Source organism: Misgurnus anguillicaudatus, chromosome 21, assembly GCF_027580225.2.
Source record: "Misgurnus anguillicaudatus chromosome 21, ASM2758022v2, whole genome shotgun sequence".
Classification (NCBI taxonomy): Eukaryota; Metazoa; Chordata; class Actinopteri; order Cypriniformes; family Cobitidae; genus Misgurnus; species Misgurnus anguillicaudatus.
Genome location: NC_073357.2, coordinates 12413990 through 12433939, shown reverse-complemented (window position 1 = coordinate 12433939; position 19950 = coordinate 12413990). Strand labels below are relative to the sequence as shown.

Genomic DNA, 19950 nt, shown 5'->3' with positions numbered 1-19950 from the left:
TGTGAAAATAAAGTACCATGGCTGTAGTACTGTGTCATGCATGTGTCTTTTTTATGTATTTCTTTTTATATTTCTGTCTTAGATTTATACCTTACTATAAACCCTTATGAAAATAAACAACTTTACTACACTAATCATAGTTTAACCACACTGACTTATTTGTAGTAATACTGTGGCTGTACAAATGTTAACTTTATTAAGAAATATGGTTACTAAACTTTTACTATAGTAAAAGCATAGTTCATTTTCATCGCGGTATTTTTGATTTGCATACATAAGTACAAAATAAGCATAAAATACGTTAAACAATAGTTATACTATAAACTTTAACTATTTTGACTTTAAAATAAGTAGCTTTCGTTACACACATTGTTGCACATGAACATCATAACCAGCCGCCTCACAAACGACCTGCGTTTGGTGTGCGTAACTAGGCAACCACGTTGTCGTTCACGTTGCATGACGTCATCGAAGTACGTCCCAGAACGTGCATACTCTTTTGCTACACATTCAAATGTACGTACATTTTCCTCACAAAAACAGTACATACTTTTAGGTCGTAGTATAAGTAGGCGAATTGGGACTTATGTTAGCTCTCGCGTAGTCACGTGGAAAAGTGACGTCAATGCATCCAAACGTTCTGTCTACGTCATCACAGTGCGACACTCAGAGGAGTTGTCAGGTGAGTGGATGTGTTAGTCTGTTTAAAAAAGATCTCGTCAGTTCTCTTAAACCGTTTAAAGACGTTTGTTCTGTTTATTTCTTATTTATATAACGTTATAGCTTTACGGGATCTAATGGTGTTATTTCCTCATTTCATATGACGAAAAAAAATGTTATGTTTGGAACCACACCACCGAACGTAGATACAAACTGCACTAGTTGTAGTTGTGACCCTCGATTGAGTTATTGCCGTCTAGATTTTTTAAGAGCTATTTTATTTAATGTAATGTTATTGTCTTGTAAGGAAATATCACATTATCTTGGATTTAAAGTAAAACGAATGGAAAACGAAACGGCACAATATCTTCGTTGTTACGACGAAGGACTGTTGCAACCACACGACACCTTGATCTCCGATGTATTTGATTTTATGCGTATCGAAGTGGAAACCGAACCCGCTGGTATTGGCAGAGAAGAAAGGACGTTTTCTGTAAGTTGACTTCTTGTCTTTGTTATTGCTGCTTTTCAGCATTATTACGTAGGCTACCAGTGACTCAAAATTGTATTACTTTTGCAGAAAAATGTCATGCGAAAGCAGCGTAACTGGGAGAGAAAAGTGGAGGCGAAGAAAAGTAAAAGAAAAGAGGAGAAACAAAGGAAGAAGCTCAACAGTCAAAATAAAGATGACCTTTTTCCTTTAAACACTTTGGTATGGCTGTGCAGAATATTTTGTTGGATTGTGGAGATTTAAATTACTTGAGAATTTCCTTTTGTTTGAGTGAGTCTGTTAAATTTTTGTTATATACTTTTTATTTAAAAACTTCATAGTGTTTTAATCTTTACTTGGTTTTCTCTATGGAAATACCTACAGAACCTGGTTCTAAACATAAAGTAGTGGTCGCAATATTACACTCATGTTTTGTGATGAAGGAAACAATATTAGCCATTTCCTTTTAACAGAATTATAGCTATCTGGAATATTTCCAGTGTTTCTTTTTCTAATCCAAATGTTTTTGTGTCTGACTTAATTTCCTCAGCAGTTATCTCAAAAAATATCTCTCTGGCCATATTTTTTTCTAGTTGCATCGACAATTTTGTGTGCTTGCAAACATTGTTTAATATTATATCAATGTGGCGTGGTGTGAAAATATTAGGGCTGCGTAACGATTTATCACATTTAAAGGCAGGGTATCACATTTGATCCTGAAACATTTGTAGTTATGCTGGTTAAAAGTCTCCTCACATCCTGATAGCAATGTTAAGTTGTTTAAATGTACTTGTAGAAATGTATTTGTGAAATGTATTTGTAGTCATCTGTGAAGGCGTAGGATCAAAAAATGTTTAACCAATTATAGATCTCGGATGTTGCCTTTTTTGTCCCCATCCATAAGCGTAATTTGAATGCCCACCGTGCAGCTTGTTCATGCAGACACCATACGCTAGGGATGCGCCGATCAATGCCGATCTCCACTAAAAATATGTGGCCGATGATCACTATTCTGAATCGGACAGACGATCTTATTCACAGCTATTTCATGTACTACGGCTTTTGATCAGTAAGTCCTTAGCGATCTGAAATCGCTGTTAGTTTGAATCATTTATAACATGCATTTGAAAAAACAACACTCTTCAAACATAATTATTATACGTATTCTTTATTATCATGAAAATACCTGAAAAGGCTTAAAGAACAGCAATATAAATATATCCTTCAGCCATTTCCTGGAGCTGCGTGTCATCATAGCTGCGTGTGTATTGTTCTTTGTCTACAGCGCATTTTGAGTTTCTGCATGAGAGCGCCCCCTGGCTTTTGGATGTAGTGGCATTTCAACGTAATTATTTGAGAAGCATAGCAAGCATTATCGGCCGATCGACCGGAGCATCCCTACCATACGCCATCGGCGCATTCATGTGCCCTCACCTCCTGTCTGTAAACAGAGGGAAAGAATGGCAAACTTTTCTGCTGAATTGACAGCCTGCACAGGAGCCACAAAACGAAAGACATATTTTATAACAACAACAGCAAAAACTGACTGGATCAGCAAACAGCAAAAACCCAAATTAACATCGGTAACTTTACTGCTTTACCACAAGATGCAAACAGCTGCAGGAGGCAAAGGGTCTGAAGGGTTGTTGCATTGAGTTACTCGATTGAGTTACTCAATTAATTTGATTAAAAAAATTCTGCCTCAAAGCCTCGTTAAATTCCTATGACGCACACTAAACGCGCCGAGATCTGATTCACACACAGTGGCGGTTCTACACGGAGGCCAAGGGTGGCCCGTGTCTCTGTAGACATGTCCCTGGCCACCCCTGTGGCCACCCCGTGCTGACAAAATAAAATAAAGTATAAATGTATTTTGATTTTACACGCAAGCGCCAAAAGCGGAACTAATGCGACACAACGTTCTACACTCTGCAGGTGCTGCTCGGTGAGTGTCTCAATTCATTCCCAACCTCCCGATGTTGTGAATGTGTATGCAGGTTTGGGCACTAGTAAGGACTCTAGCTCACTTTACATTGGGACACTGTTCACTTGTTCTCCTGTGACATGGCTGCTTAAGCGCGTTGTTATCATTCACAGCTGTTACTCATCAACAACCAGCAAAACCAACATCTCTCTAACTTTTTAAATAGTACATTGTAAAAAGCGCTGTAATTATGCTTTTACATATACGTGCATAAAATTGGAGGAATATAATTAAATGTTACATATAAAAATGTTTACAATTTAAAATAAATATTATTTTAAATTTTGATTAGATTGTGGTCACTACTGTCTAGCAGTGTGTATTTATATGTAAACTGAAACAAACGTTTGTCTTTATAAAAGTTTGCATTTCATAAAGTTTATTGAGTAGGCTCGCATGATTTTCGGTTGGAGGGCTTTAGAAAAGATTCCAGCTCCTCTTTTGCTCCTGCACTCGCTCTTGTATTAAATAAATATTTATATGATTGTAAAGTCAAATAAAGTTTTAGGGGTGTTTTCCTGGAAGGGGATTAGACTAGTCCTCGACTAAAATAAATGTAAGATCTGTCCAAACTGAAAACAACTGTCAGTGCCATCTTAAAATATATCATTGCCCTTTGTTTTGCTTCAAAATGCACACAAGTAATGTTTTTAGTAAGGCATGTTTGTTAAAACTAGTTATATTTCCTAATTCAACTAAGGCCAAGTCCTGTCTTAAACTAATTCCTGTAACCACCCCTATAATCTTTAAATATCATTCTTGCCATTTTTTAATGTGCCCCTCTGGTAAAACACTGGCCCCTCCTTGGCCCCCCTAGTGAAATTTGTCTAGAGCTGCCACTGTTTACAAGGATCGTTGTTCAATGTTCAGGAAGCACATCATAGCGCGTGATACATTTTGAATTTAGTTGGCGCGATGGCGGAGAGTAAATATGTCCATAAACGGCGGAGAATGTCTAAAGTTTGGGATCATTACATTACATTCAGCATCTGAACCGAAAACATCCACTGCTGTTTCACCAAGCGTCGCTGAAACAAGGTAACATAGCTTTTGCTGATTTTAATCCCATACTGTATTTGTAGCGATGCCGTTATGCAGTTTGAGTAGATATGATGTTTAGCTTTGATGTTTTTAAATAGTAAACAAACGTGTTCACGTTCAATTGCAAGAGAGTATAGCCTAAAAAAGAACCCCTTCACACACACCCTCGTCTCTCTCATGCGAGTCAGACCAATTGCGCAATGCATCACATATGCTTAAACTTTTATGTAGCCACGCAACAATAATTTCAGCTGCATTCATTCACTGTATAAAGCGGGACGTGATGTTGTGATTTTTGGAACAGATTCTTCACCTAAAATGCACTGCAATGCAAGTGATGCAAACCAAATGCAGTGTTCTATTGAAAATGAATTTATGTATTTTTGCCAAAACCAAACTGCAATGAAGCAACTGTACGTCTGACTGGGGTGTCACTCTTCATCACGCACAGCAAGTGTGCACACACGCACGTGCGCGACACAGATTGTTACCATAGCAAATAGGCTCACCCCAGAAATTATATATTTGTTAGTAGCCTAATGGTAAATGCTGCAGGTGTAGAAATCTACATAAACCAGATATTTACTTTGATGTCAGGGCTAGATTACAGCATGAAACCTGTTGTGCATATTAATAAATTAAAGTGCTTAATTGTTGGCACTAGCACTTGTAAACACTAAATGGGTAAAAATTTAAATAGGCTTATTTTTTGGAGCCAAATGTCAATACCTCTTTTTTTTTAGAGATAAAAGCCAAATGCTTGAACATTTTACAGCCACGTCATTTTCGTTATGCATTATTTGTTTTGGTTGTTTAAAAACACACAAAATTTTTATCCGATTAATCGATTGATTCAGTGCTAGATTAATCAATTACAAAAAGAATCGATAGCTGCAGCCCTTAAGGTAGGTACACAATATGTTTGTATTGAGATGGATTCAGATATTCTACTTTGATGAAACATTCTGTTGCGTATGTAATTTGTGTTCTTTTAAGGATTAGAGTAACATTATATTTACTACGTCTACACAACCAAAAGTGTGCCTTAACTAATTCTGATGTAAACCAGTTGTTTATGTTGGTTATTTATGTTATTCAATTTGTACTGCAAAGTTTTCTCTGATCTGTGCGTGTTCATGTGTTTTGAAAGAGGCGTGAATTTGGATGGCAATTTGAATGGAGGGTGGGATCGTGATTTCATTGCTAGTCTGCTACCGTTAGCATTTTTCAAAATGTGATACCCTACCTTTAATCATTTGCAGAATATAAATTTTTGTTTACTACATATATGGGTGTGTGTATTTTGTATATATACAGTGCAAAGCATAAATGAGTACACCCCCTTTGAAAATTAAGATTTTTTCTCCATTTGTTAGCAAATATGGGGCCAATTTCCTTTCTTTTTTACAAAATAGTTTTTATTAAACATTTATTTTTATTAACAAAAGAGTGAAAGTCACTGACCATCTTTAGGATTAAAAAAATAACACACTCAAATCAAATGGGGTGTTGCAAAAAGGAGTACACCCTGATGAATATGTTAGCAAAAAAAAGTGTAATTAACAGGATTTTGAGAGACTGTGGCGGTGATGAAGTCACACGCTGATTAGCATATATGTGACGTCATTGCGTCGTGTTTTACTCTTTGATTCGTCACATTATATTGCATTTTAAAGGACAAGTTCGGTATTTTACACTTAAAGCCCTGTTTTCAGATTGTTTATGATGAAATAGAACGGTTTTGACTGAAATTTCGACATATGCGGCTGCCCCGAGAATTTTCGGGTTGTGTTTCACCTCCCACCCCTACAATGGGTTTAAAGCAGCACTATGTAGTTTCCATGTAAAAATGACTTACAGCTCCCCCATTTGTTTGTAAAGCGCAACAGTGCCTGTATCAGACACTCTTCTGCAGGCAGGGGGAGGGGCGGGGCTGTGTGCTCTACCCTCCAACGCCACTTTCAGAGTGTGCTTGTAGCAGCTAGGAGGTTGCTCAGGTTGCAGCAACATTACAATTTGTCCAGTTAAAAGTTGTTCTATCACTGAAATAATTTTAGAGACATTATTTAAAGGTAAAAAAACTACATAGTGTTGCTTTAATGGTGCACTGGAACAATCCGTCCTAAAATGCATTAAACTTTCGTTTACAAAGACGTGAAACTCACCGAGTGGTCAGGGGTGTTCACTGGTATGCTCAGACAAAAATCGCTGCAAATTACGCATTCCAACAGGTTTTATCGAAGTTTTTGCCAACTCCATTGACTTGTATTAAATGTGCTGTGAGGTACGGTATTACTCCGCGCCGAAACGTTGTTTGTATTCTTGCAATTGGCAAAGGCGGATTAGCGCCACCACCTGGGCTGGAGTGTCTATTATTTAAAGGGCCATTTCATCGATTGGAACATTAATCTTTGTTGAAAGTGGGTCATATTTGTAGTCGAAATGTAACATAAATTTAGAATTTTGTGCCTATTTGACCGAGAAAAGACAGAACGTGACTTTAGAGCACATTTGTATGAAAAACTACAACTCCCACTATGCACCACAATGCACAGCTCTGCAAGCCACTCCCATTAATCGGAACACGGCTCAGATATGCTATTGTGTAAATGCCACGTTAGAAAAAACAAAGAAAATAGCCATCACTGTGTCTGACAGACACCAATCATGATTTACTTTTTAATGTGATGTTACTTTGTGTTACACACAATAACACTCTGGCCTGGTGTGTAGCAAAGTCTTATTCAAACTGTAACGTGCGTTTTCAGATCCGCAGTACGAATGTCTTTCCAATTACTTATAAAAGGGTATGCATATTAAATGTTTATTTAGTTTTACCAATTTTCTTTTTGTCTCTTGTTTACTGTAATTACATCTGCGTAATATCAGCCTCATTGCTTTCACATAGACATATAAAACATCGCTCAGATATGCTATTGTGTACATAAACGCCACCTTCACAGAAAATAGAAACACTCACTTTAATCAGACGTCCGTTTATCCCTGCATCCTCCACATAAACGCGTCCCCTGCACAATATCTCCACAGACGCGCTGCCTCAGCTCTTGGAGCTTGTGCTCGTAAGCCGAAACACGTCTTTGAAATAAGCACGCGCAAAGTGCCCTGAAACGGTCACAAAACAAACATTTATATCCTTATCTGATGGAGAAATGTTAAACCGAAAGCACACAGCGAGAGTCCGTCCAAGCTCATATACTCCGCAGCGCGTTGCTCGTAAGCCGAAACACGTCTGTGAAATAAACATGTCCAAACGCGCGCAAAGTTGCTCTCTTGCCTGGAAACCTTCACCAAACAAACGTCCGTATCCTTATCTGATGCAGAATGTTATAAAGAAGCCACACAGCAAGAGTAAAGGCACTATCAGTCCGGGCTTCTCTACGCAGCAGAGGCCGATGGTTGCGGCGTCTTCCTCGGGCTCCTCTACTCAGCCGAAGCCCAGGCTCCGGCTTCTCTTCGGGCTTCTGTTCCTCCATCTGCCTGAGCTCTTTGCTGTATTGTGGCTCATAAAGGTGCAATGAACAGCGGATTAGAGCATCACGCTTGCGAAATCACCCTCTTCTATATCATATTGATTAACTTCCGCTGTTATTGTAACACGAAGTCTGGCTTGCTCCACAACTTCTGTTTAGCTTAGCTTAGCATCTGTGTTCGTATATTTTCCTAAGTCCCACCCACTGATCTGTAATAGGTCTTTAGCGTGTGTGGGTCCCACCCATAGCCCCCACCTTGGAAAAATGGGGAATGAGTGTCTGTAGTCTTTCACCCTCGACAAAGATACAGGACTTCCTTCTTTCAATGGCGCAAAATCATTATTTTTACATCATTGAAAGAAGGAAGTGCCTCACTGAAATGAGTATTTCTCCCGTCTCAGGAGAAACTGATGGAATGATGCACAACCATTCAAAAACATGATTGGGGTTCTAACGATACAAAGCTTAATGCAAATGGGTGAAGTTTCCCTTTAAGCTCTCAACGGAAGAATGTACGGGTGTGAGGCGTTTGGAAAAATAGGTCCACAAGTTAACAACGAATGCTAAAACACCTGTTGGAAAGGATCTTTTGCAGCGATTTTTGTGTGAGCATACCAGTGAACACCCCTGACCACTCGGTGAGTTTCACGTCTTTGTAAACGAAAGTTTAATGCATTTTAGGAAGGATTGTTCCAGTGCACCATTAAACCCATTGTAGGGGTGGGGGTGAAACACAAACACCCAAAAATTCTCAGGGCAGCCGCATATGTCGAAATTTCAGTCAAAACCGTTCTATTTCATCATAAACAATCTGAAAACAGGGCTTTTAAGTGTAAAATACTGAACTTGTCCTTTAACACAACTGAATTCTATTTTTACATAGTTTCTGTTCTGTTGTCTGAAAAGTGACTATGCCACCGAGAGGCGGAGACATTGACATGCTCCTACAGAGACGTGAATTATTTTGAATTTTTACTTTACAAACATTATCGCCTCTTGGTTTAAATGATGAAGCCCTTTTCAATGTGATGTTATAATCTTGAGGTAAAAAATTGTGTTTTTAAAATTGTTGATGGAGTTTTGCATTATGCTTATTTATTCTAATTCTTCATGCAGTATGTACGGTTTATGATGTTTTTCTCTTGTCATTATAGACTGTTTCTGATTTGTATGATATTGAGGTTGTTGATGTGATGAAAAAATTTTAGACAAATTTGATTGGTCATTGAAGGTCCGATACTGTGATTAGTTGGTGATCATTGTCTGATGTGATTGGTCTATGAATTTTTAAAATACTTTGTGATACCATTATCATGTTCATATGCCTGAAGAAGATCTTACGATCGAAACGTCGCAATAAATTAATTTAATATTTTGCAAGTTATTAGTGTGCGGGATATCTCTTGTGTATATATGTTTGGTGGACTATTATTGTCTCTCTATCCAACGCACCTAACCGGAACATACAGGTGTGCGACATTGGTCGTTCACTGAATCACACTCGGTTGCTTGTCGGCTGAGTGGTTTGTTTGTTACACGCACCCTGTAGCTTGCTTATATTTGAACATGACTACATTTCAAGAAATTAACTCTTTGACAAAAAATGTATTGATAGCCCAGATGATCAGTCTTATTTCAAATAATATTTTACAAATATGCAAGAAAAGCTTTGTATTTTAAAAATACTTTAAATAGTAGCCTAATTTGTTGGTATTTGAAGAGTTTCGTTGCAAAAAGAGAATTCCGCTTTTTTTAGAAATCTCGTTTTTTGGTTCATTCCAATTAATATCAATTCAACTGCAGTTGGTTTGTTTTGATTTAAACCTTCATAACTTAAACATTACAGCTAACTATCACTATAAAACAAAATAATAACCTCATAACATAATAATAATTTGACAAAAATGTTAAAAATGTATTATATTGTTTTGCAACGAAATTCTTAATTTAACCCTCTAGGCGCCACGGTCGACTTTTGTCGACAAGATGCGTCACTGAATGTAACTGCCGATTTTGTCACATAGGGTGTCAAATTTCGTTCATCCCCCCCCTCCACTAGATGGCAGACATGTCCTACTTTATACGCGACTCAGAAAAACATCATGCTTCTATACAAACTATTAGAGCAAGAGCGCATTGAAGTGCACAACAGCATAGCTAGTGTGCAAGTGAGTCATTTTATCAGAGCGATAACCTCAGCGAGTTTTTTCAATACATGATCATATAATGGCATCAAAAAAGCTTACCTGCAATGAAGTGTTGGGTCTTATATTCGCTGACAATGATTCTGAAGGGGAATATTTGCCTTCAGAAGATGCTGGTGATTCATTTTTAGTGACCACGATTCAGACGCGCCCCTGCTTTGCAATCGTGCGGCTGCACAAAGTGAAAGTGTAGCTATACACCAAGCACATGATAAATCCTTTGCCCAATGTCAGTGGTGGGAATGTTACACGGGGTCGGAGAATTCATCGGGTTAGCAGGCGTGTTACAGGTGTGGGAAATGATGCTGGAGGTAATATGCGCGTCCAGTCTTTTTACCGTGCAAGCAATGTAGAGCGAGCTGCGTCTTCCCGAGCGGGCCCTGGGAGTCTGTCGGGCAAGCGGCCGACTTCCAGTGCTCCGTCCCATGCACCTCCTCGCAATCACGGCGACAGTAATGGCAATAGTCCCAGCTGTGCAAATTCTCTCCACTCGGGGCGCATGCGAGGCAGATCTGGCCATGCGGCTCGTAGCAGGAGCAGAGGCGGTGTTATACACGGGGCAGAGGAGCCATTATGCATAACGTTAGTCTATCGGCGCGCAGATCAGTTTGTTTACTACTTACTATTTACCTGAGCATTCAGTATTGTGCAATATAGCATACAGAAGGTGAGGGACATTTTGGGGGAAAGAAGTGCTGCATTTTATCATTCAAACATGTGACTTTTCATGAAAATTCAAGATGGCTGCCACATATGTTGTCATAATATGCAAATTTAATGGGACATTTTATTCCCCTCCATAAAGTGTGTCATCCTTAATATTTCTCTAATTTACAGAAAGTCTCTATCTCTTATCACGTTTAATTTATAGCCTTTTGAAAGTAACATGTCAAAATTAAACGTTTTGGGAAAAAACCTCTGGCGCCTAAAGGGTTAAACTTGTTAAAGTCGTTTTCTTTCAGTCATGGAAGTAAAAATAGCAGGCTTTTCATTACTGTAAATGTATTGATAGCCCAGATGATTAGTCTTACCTTAAAGAATATTTTACAAATATGCAAGAAAAGCTTTGTACTTTAAAAATACTTTAAATAGAAGCCTAATTTGTTGGTATTTGAAGAGTTTCGTTGCAAAAAGAGATAATTCCGCTTTTTTTCAGAAATCTCGTTTATTTGGTTGTGCATTCCAATTAATATCAATTCAACTGCAGTTGGTTTGTTTTGATTTAAACCTTCATAACTTAAAAAATACAGCTAAGTAGCACCATAAAACAAAATAATAACCTGATAACATAATAATAATTTGACAAAAATGTTAAAAACGGAGTCATATTGTTTTGCAACGAAATTCTTCATTAAAACTTTTTAAAGTCGTTTTCTTTCAGTCATGGAAGTAAAAATAGCAGGCTTTTAATTGTTGTAAATGTATGGATAGCATGATCGGTGTAATCTCAAAGAATAATTTACAAATATGCAAGAAAAGGTTTGTACTTTAAAAATAGTTTATTTGTAACAAACAGGAGATCAATAATTTACAAACGTGCCGTTTCAGCACTAGAACAGCGCCGGGTGTTTTGAAATTTAAGCATAACATAAAAACGGTTCTCATTTCATCATATTCACAGGTACAAAGTCATCATATATAATACATGTCTGGGGTAGCATTACATTTTTTTTTTAAATAAATGCAATATTTGCATTTATTTAAAGCAAAACATTTAATTACTTACCAGGCTACAGGTGAAGCAGCTTTATACGCCTTCTAACGTCTCATACTCGGTCCTCATTTATGTCCAAGTCAAGACACTCAATAATAATGTTTTTAAACATTTTAACATTTTAATCCTTTGATTTTTTTCATATTTTAAACGTTTGTGTGCTGCTGCGCATCCATGTGATAAGCAAATGCGCGTTGTCGTCCCGTAGGCGCATATTACTAACACTCTCATTAAATAACAAAAGCAATATTGCTCCATTGACTTAAGAGCAGGTTTTAGTTGGTCAGTGACGTAGTCTATTTTATTTGCTTTAAAATAACAACTCACCAACAATGCGCCTGAACACAACTCGTTTTCAGACCAGGCTCATGGGCGCAAAAGTGGGCGCAAATGTTACTTTTCTGCAAAGACTTTTCTTTTTTTAGCTGCTGAATCAATACCTCATGTTCAGAATCCTCAACGGTAATGTTAAAGGGTGCACCATGAAGCTGTAATAAAGTCTTCTCACCGAAGGTCTTCGTGACCTTCATTCTAAGACAATGAAGCAGTGCAGCTCTCATTATTCCATACGTGTCAGCCTTAAACCGGGTGTTCATTTCTATGATGTGGGGTGTAGGAGGGGCGAGGAGGCTGTTCGAAACGCGCTATTTATTGCACTACTATTTACAAAATTAACTTATTCCTTATTATAATAGCAAACAAGAGTTTAAAAAAATATTTATTTTATAGGTCAAGTATAGTGATAATTGCAACATAATTTACTCATTAGGATAACTAATAGGCTTTACTGGATAGGCAGGTAAGGCCCACCCATAGCTACGCCACTGCGACACAGGACATGGAATTTAATTTATCACATGATGAACATCGAATTAAACTGGAAAGACTGTACCACAAGGAAATACAATTGAAGATGCATGGATCTACACTTAGCGAATACTGGAGAAACAAGAGAATTCCACGTGGTTTAAGAATCCCCAAACCCCCGACTCTGTGTAAACAGAATGAGGAGTTCCTAAGGAGATGGAGTGAGATTCTCAACAAGTGCTCTATGGACCTGATGCTTTTAATTGTGGAACAAGTATCGGTGGATGTTAACGAAACTCATACAAATATCACGGTACTAGAAGAGGAGATTAAATCTATCCCACAAATTCACTTTGACTCGATTCTGGCTTCAGTTAAGGTGTCTACTGAAAAATATCGAGATCACCTTAAAGAGATAAAAATAAAAAAATACAAACGTGATACTGAAGATTATCTACGAAATGAGGTATATCCTTGGGACAGTGGTCCAGCAGCTGGTGCCAATATTGGCAACCATTCCACCCATGAGACCCATTCATCAGCCCGGGGAGCCTCCGGTGGTGTATCACGACCTTATGCACAGAAGAGAGTAACTAGATCATGGTTTGGTCATGCACAAAGCGATTCTACTGGCAGTGATTTTACCATGGACAGTGATTCCAGTGCCCAGAGTTCTTCACCTTTTTTGGGCAAACGCGCTCAGGAACGCTGGCCCCACAGAAAAAGATATGCCGAAGAGGTTCCAGGTCCGCAAAGAAACGCACGACCGTGGACCCAGAGCTACTCAAAGAGACGGTAATCAATATTTCTGGAAAGGAACTGTCTGATGATCAAATTGGAGTTTTGTCAAAAGGATTGTTTTTTGTTCCGACCTGTGGTGTAAATGCTTTTGGGCTAAAAACTGATCTATTTAAATGTTTTAGACTGTTGAAGCCAAGATATTTTTTCACCAAATCAGAGTCGAATTCACTGAAGACACCCTTTAGACCAAAGAGTACTTTTTGCCCTAATGTGTCAAATCATACTATCCATACTTTCTGTCGAGTGGTTGAACAAGAGGTTTTAAAAACTTGCTCCTCTAGCAGGAAAATGACTTACAATCTCTCTTTGAATGAACAACAAGCCCTGACGGAATTAAGGAATGACTCGAATATCATTATAAAACCCGCAGATAAAGGAGGTGCTATCGTTGTCCAAGATAAGTTGAAGTACCAGAAAGAGATCCTTTCACAATTACAAAACTCTAGGTTCTATAAAAAATTGCTGAGTGACCCGACAATTAGCTATCAATCTGATGTACTATTCTTTTTGGAAAATGCCAAATCACAGGGTTGGATTTCTCAATCTGAGTTTGTTTTTATATTGCCAACATCCTATTAGACCTGTGTTTTATACTTTGCCTAAGATCCATAAAAGACTAGTAGATCCTCCAGGTCGTCCTATAGTGGCACAGACAAATTCCTTATTAGCACCTCTATCTCAATATGTTGATTTTTTTCATTAAACCCTATGTACAGACTTTACCTGCTTACATAAGGGACTCTACTGATTTCATCAATAAGATCTCTGAGATACATGATCTACCGGATATGTCTTTATTATTAACTTTGGACATTACCAGTTTGTATACGAACATTTCACACGAGGGAGGACTTAATGCCTTGAAACATTTTCTCTCCACACGGGGTGACATTATTCCCCCGACAGAATTTTTGATCGAGATGGCATCATATGTTTTGAGATACAATTATTTCAAGTTTGATATGGATTTTTTCCTCCAGATCAGTGGAACAGCGATGGGCTCTCTTTTTGCCCCTAACTATGCCAATTTGTTTATTGGTTTCTTTGAACAATGTTTTGTATTTAATGCGGAAAAAATCCTTTTTGTTCGCGGATCATAAAATGGTACAGATACATTGATGACATTTTTTGTATTTTTTTAGGTAATCATAATGATGTTAATGAGTTTGTGTCTGTCCTTAACGGATTTGTTGAGGATTTGGAATTTACATTGGAAGTGAGTGATTTGAAAGTACATTTCCTTGATATGTGGGTACAAAAGAATGAAGGCCGTCTAATCACGACTTTGTTCACTAAAGAAACCGATCGCAACACATTACTACTCGCAACTAGCTTTCACCCTACCTCGTTAAAGAAGGGTTTGCCGAAGAGTCAGTTCTGTAGATTAAGAAGGATTTGTCACTCTGATACAGATTTTATTGAGAAGTCAACGACAATGAAAATGAAATTCCTAGAAAGAGGATATCCTACAGAATGGATTGATGAAGCCTTTGATACTACTCTTCATAATACACGCGCTCAATTATTAAAGAAGAGGACAAAAAAGGTTAAAAAACATTTGTTTACTTTCATTACGACTCATTCCGACAAATCTTATTTAATTCGATCTATTTTCAAAAAACATTGGCATCTTTTGTCATCTGATCCTGAGCTTAGTTCAATTTTCCTTAACCCTCCACTGATAGTGTATAAACGAGCAAAAAACTTAAAAGATCATCTAGTACATGCCCGTTTTCAGAGTTGCACACACAGTCTTTCACAGAGAACTATTAGTCCATTACAAAATGGAAATTACGGGTGTGGTAATTGTGCCCAGTGCAATAACACAAAATGGGTTACGCCACAGATAAATGGGTTGCACTTTATTTTACAGTATGTGTACTTACCTTGTTCATATATGGTAAATAAGTTGTACTTACGGACAAATGTGTGGTACTTATTTTTAGGTATCTACATGGCAATTAATTGGCATCATTACTGTACCCACCAGTAGCACATACCTGGTAGTTATTATGTAACTCTAGGTAAGTACTGGGTAATAACATATACATACTTGTAGTGTAGGTATACTGTAACTAATGAGAAACATTACTGTACTTACAAATAAATGTACAATATAAGTATTTAGTATTTACAGGCAAGTTAGGGTAAATGACAGGTATTTATAGTGTACATATATAATAACTAATATCAAACACTACTGTACTACTGTACTACTGTACAAATTGTATATACGTGATAAGTGTGTGGTACCTGTAGGCCAGTGTAAGTTAATGACGGCACATATGGTGTATGTATACTGTAACTAACGTGAAACACTATTGTACTTACAAATTGTATATACACGATAAGTGTGTGGTACCTGCAGGCAAGTGTAAGTTATATTTATACCATACGTATATGATAACTAAGAACAAACATTACTGATGTGCCATTTTGGTACTCCGACTCAGTATATTTGTCCTTTAAACCAAGCATTAAATAACCGTATGCATTTATTAACTACTGGGTACATTCACTGGTACGTCTATGCTAACTGCATGGAAACAGGACCGTAAAATAAAGTGATGCTTTTTACACAGTTATTACATAGGACCTAACACCTAAGATATGGCATCATATACATGTCACTGTCCAGCAAACCAAACCATTGACTATCATACGCATTAAAGGGATAGTTCACCCAAAAACGAAACTTCTGTCATCACTTAATCACCCTCATGTTGTCACAAACCCGCATAAATTTAACTGTTCTGATGAACAAAAAGAAGGATATTTTGAGAAATGTTTGTAATCAAACCGTTGTGGACCCCATTCACTTCCATAGTAGGAAAAACAAATACTGTGGAGGTGAATGGGGTCCACGAGTGGTTTGATTACGAACATTTCTCAAAATATTTTCCTTTGTGTTCATCAGAACAAAGAAATGTATACAGGTTTGTAACAACACGAGGGTAAGTAAATAATGACAGAATATTCATTTTTGGGTGAACTATCCCTTTAACTACTGGGTACATTCACTAGTACGTCCATGGTTACTGCATGGAAACAGGACTGTAAAATAAAGTGATGCTTTTTACACAGTTATTACATAAAACCTAACACCTAAGATGTAGCATCATATACATGTCACTGTCCGGCAAACCCAACCATTGACTATCTTACGCATTAACTACTGGGTACATTCACTAGTACACACTTATTGTGTATATACAATTTGTAAGTACAGAAGTGTTTGATATTAGTTATCATATATGTACACTATAAATACCTGTAATTTACCCTAACTTGCCTGTAAATACTAAATACTAAAATTGTAAATTTTTTGTAAGTACAGTAATGTTTCTCGTTAGTTACAGAATACCTACACGTATACTACAAGTATGTATCTGTTATTACCCAGTACTTATCTAGAGTTACATAATAACTACCAAGTATGTACAGGGAGCTACACTGCGACCAAAATGGTCGCATATGCGACCTTTTGAACTGCCGTTGCGACCCTAATTTTTAATGGGTCGCAAATGTGCTACCTAATGTTTTAGACAATATGCTATGATTTACTATGAGCATTTATTAAAACATAAATGTGGATTTTAAGAATACGTTTTATAACGTGCTCTGACTCTGAGCCATCAACACGTTGGCTTCATTTTGCGTGAAAGCACGTCGTGTCTCTCCCCATCAGTGTGCATTTGCGTGCTCAGCTGTTTCTCAATGAATTGGGTGCGACGCGACGCAAGCGCAGTGTCTTCCATGTTTCTGAACTTGAGCAGAGGTCTTTCTTCACTGAGGACGCGGGACCCGTATGGTTCCGGGTTTATATTTTAAATGGTCTGTCGGGTCCGGTTAGGTCCTAGTTTAATTACTTTGGGTCCCAAGTCTGATTAATATTGAGTTTATAACCCGAGTCGATCGGAAAACGGCCATGAGCGCTACCGCGCTAAAGCTCGAGTGCAGTTTAGCGCATAGATATGTGGTTTAGCGTGCCTTCGGTTTCTATGGCGATGGTTCTTGTTACGACCACGCGCTGCGTTTTCTTTCTCACATGTTTTTAATAATCTTATTATTAATAAACCATATATTTTTTAAAACCATATCCATATTAAGTTTGCACAGATTGTAGCAAAAAAGCAGTGCTAATGTCAAGCCCATTGCACTAAACGAGCAAAGCAATGTAAAGTTTGTCACCGGACAGCAAGTAGATTTGAAAATAAAATAAGTGGGATAATATTATTGAAATAATAAGTGGATTAAGCTTTTTAAATCGGCAAGAGAGAAATAGAAAGATAGAGCAGAAGAAGCAGTAAAAGTGCCTATTTAATAGAAATTATTACCATTATAACATCAGTCATAACATCAGTCACATTTATAATCTATAGACCTGCACTGTCTATTAATATACTATACATAGTATTGTATTATATTGAGTTTGATAAATGGGGTCTAATTGCTTCATATATCAGTGCAAAAACAGTAAGTGTTTTCGTGGTGCTTTGACAAACAGTGTCAGCTTTGTTAATGTCAAAGAAAGTTTGGAGTGTTTAGATTAATGAAATATAATGTGAAATTAATATTAATTTTCAATAAATCAAAGTATTGTGTTGTGTCACACATTATTAGTTCTTCGTCATATGTATAGTAGACCATTATTTGTCAGTGGGTAATGATTGCCCTTTTTACCGGTTACCACCACCAAGTAAATTTCAGATCTGTGGGAAACACTGACTGCAACGTTTAAGAAAACAAGGCGGCATGTGGTTTAAAAGATGGCAAGTAAAATAAAAAGCATATCTGTATGCAATACAGTTTCATTATTGTTCATTATTAACCAGAGCGCCTTAATAGAACTTGAAAAAAATATGTGCGACCAAATCATATTTTGCGCCAGTAACTGAAAAAGTTGGTAGCGCAAGTGCCACCAGTGGAAAAGGTTAGTGTAGTTCCCTGATGTACCACTGGTAAGTACAGTAATGATACCAATTAATTACCATGTAGATACCTAAAAGTAAGTACCACACATTTGTTGGTAAGTACAACTTATTTACCATATATGTACAATGTAAGTACACATACTGTAAAATAAATAAGTGCTACAGATAAATAAGTATATGGGAAACACTGCAGGAATTCACTAGGAAATGATGAATATAATTAATGGCCACACAGGTAGCCACAGGATAACTGGCAATTGAGAGTGTTATTTAAAAGAGAAAATCCACTCTCATATAAAGGGCTCATTAGCTCAGTAGCCGCGATGGCGTAGGTTCCGCGTGGGTTTTCATTTATACTTTTGCGTCGTCGTCCACGTTGACATGCAAACACACGCGCAGACCACTGGTAGGCAGTAACCACGCGTGTAACCACAGTAGCAGCACGAACGTCAAAGAAGCAGCAGCTTAGCAAGTTAACCCACAAACGAAGAAGAAACAGCAACTTGTGTAATTTGAGAAGACGAGCAATGATGGAAATAAATAAACAGCAACTTTTGTTGCAGTTTGAGTTAAATCACTCCTCAACTTGGCTCATCTTTGTTTTCACCGTCACAAATGGAAAACCTATGACACAGTTTTTTTTTACCTGACGGGAGGGGTTCTGGTGGACCAATCACAGCGCTTGCGGTCCGCGTAGATCTGATGCGCTGTTAAAATTTTTGCGAGGTGCACTTCAGGCTACGCAGAGCTACGCACAGGCTTAATGGTGACAGAATAGCACCACATGGTAAAGAAATGTCTCAAGACGTGAGAAATAAAATAATTTCTTTTCATAAAATGGTGCAGATTTCAAGATAATTAGTTAAGCATTGCTAATAAGTTTGAAGACTGTCACGAAAGGGATCCAAAAATTTCTCTCTGTGAAGCTCTCTGTGATCTCCAGGACGTAGTGAAGTTAACACCTCGTCAAGAGCGTTTTGTGTGAAAAAAATCATCATGCAAGTTCAGCACAGTTGGCTAAATCATTAGAAAGTTAAGCTGGGGTTTTTCCCGTGACACCACACGACGGACGTACAGTGCAAAGGAGAGGCATGCATGGCTGTCATCCACAGAGAAAGCCACTGGTAAAGCCAATGCACAAAAAGCCTTTTGCTAGAGCTCAAAAGTAAAGACTATTGGGTCTCTAGCTCTCTATAGTTTGGAGTAATGAGACAGAGATTAATTTTTGTTGCTCTGAGGGCGCACCCACACTATCCAAACCAAACCGCGCTCGGGCACGTTTTACCCCCAAAGCCTGGTTTGTTTGACTAGTGTGATCGCTCTGTTCCACGCCCGGGCGCAGATTGGTTAATTGCGTTTTGGCCGGGTTGCAGAGGTGGGCCGGAGCGCGGTTCACTTGGGCTCAGGTGCGGAAGGCTGTGGTGTGAGCACAATCGCACCTGAGTGCGATTCAAAAGGTGAAGACGTCAGTTGCGGGACCACTCACCTTCATCTGCCTCCGTAAAAACCCTTTGATGCGCGCAGTGGGGTTACGTGAATGTCAGAGCTGCACACGTGACAAATCAACTAAGCAATATAATGACATGTGAGAGGGCTGTCTGTAATCGCGCACCAAACGACTCGGAATAAAAAACACAAACTTATCATTACGGTGGGTTCCAGTGTTAAGAGAGAGCTTTACTTCCTGCTTTTTTCAAAACAAACGCATCTTAATGCCGAAAGCGCGCCCGGACTCGGATCGATAAAAAGTACAGTGTGAGTGCGTACACCATGGGAGAGAAGGGAGAGATGACAATCGCGCTGGGGCATGGTTTGGTTTGGATA

General features: G+C 38.1%; 1 protein-coding gene across 4 annotated transcripts in view; it reads left to right on the top strand.

Annotated features, from left to right (window-relative positions):
- The first annotated feature begins 532 nt into the window (after window positions 1-532).
- Window positions 533-19950, top strand: part of trmt10b (tRNA methyltransferase 10B) — a 53370-nt gene continuing 33952 nt past the window's right edge. For 2 of the 4 annotated variants that reach the window (XM_073859633.1, XM_073859632.1), the window contains exons 1-2: window positions 689-1153; window positions 1241-1349. In XM_073859633.1, the coding sequence (XP_073715734.1) occupies window positions 821-1153; window positions 1241-1349 (442 nt within the window). In that variant the 5' untranslated portion in view covers window positions 689-820. The other 2 variants (XM_073859634.1, XM_073859635.1) reach the window with 2 other exon arrangements.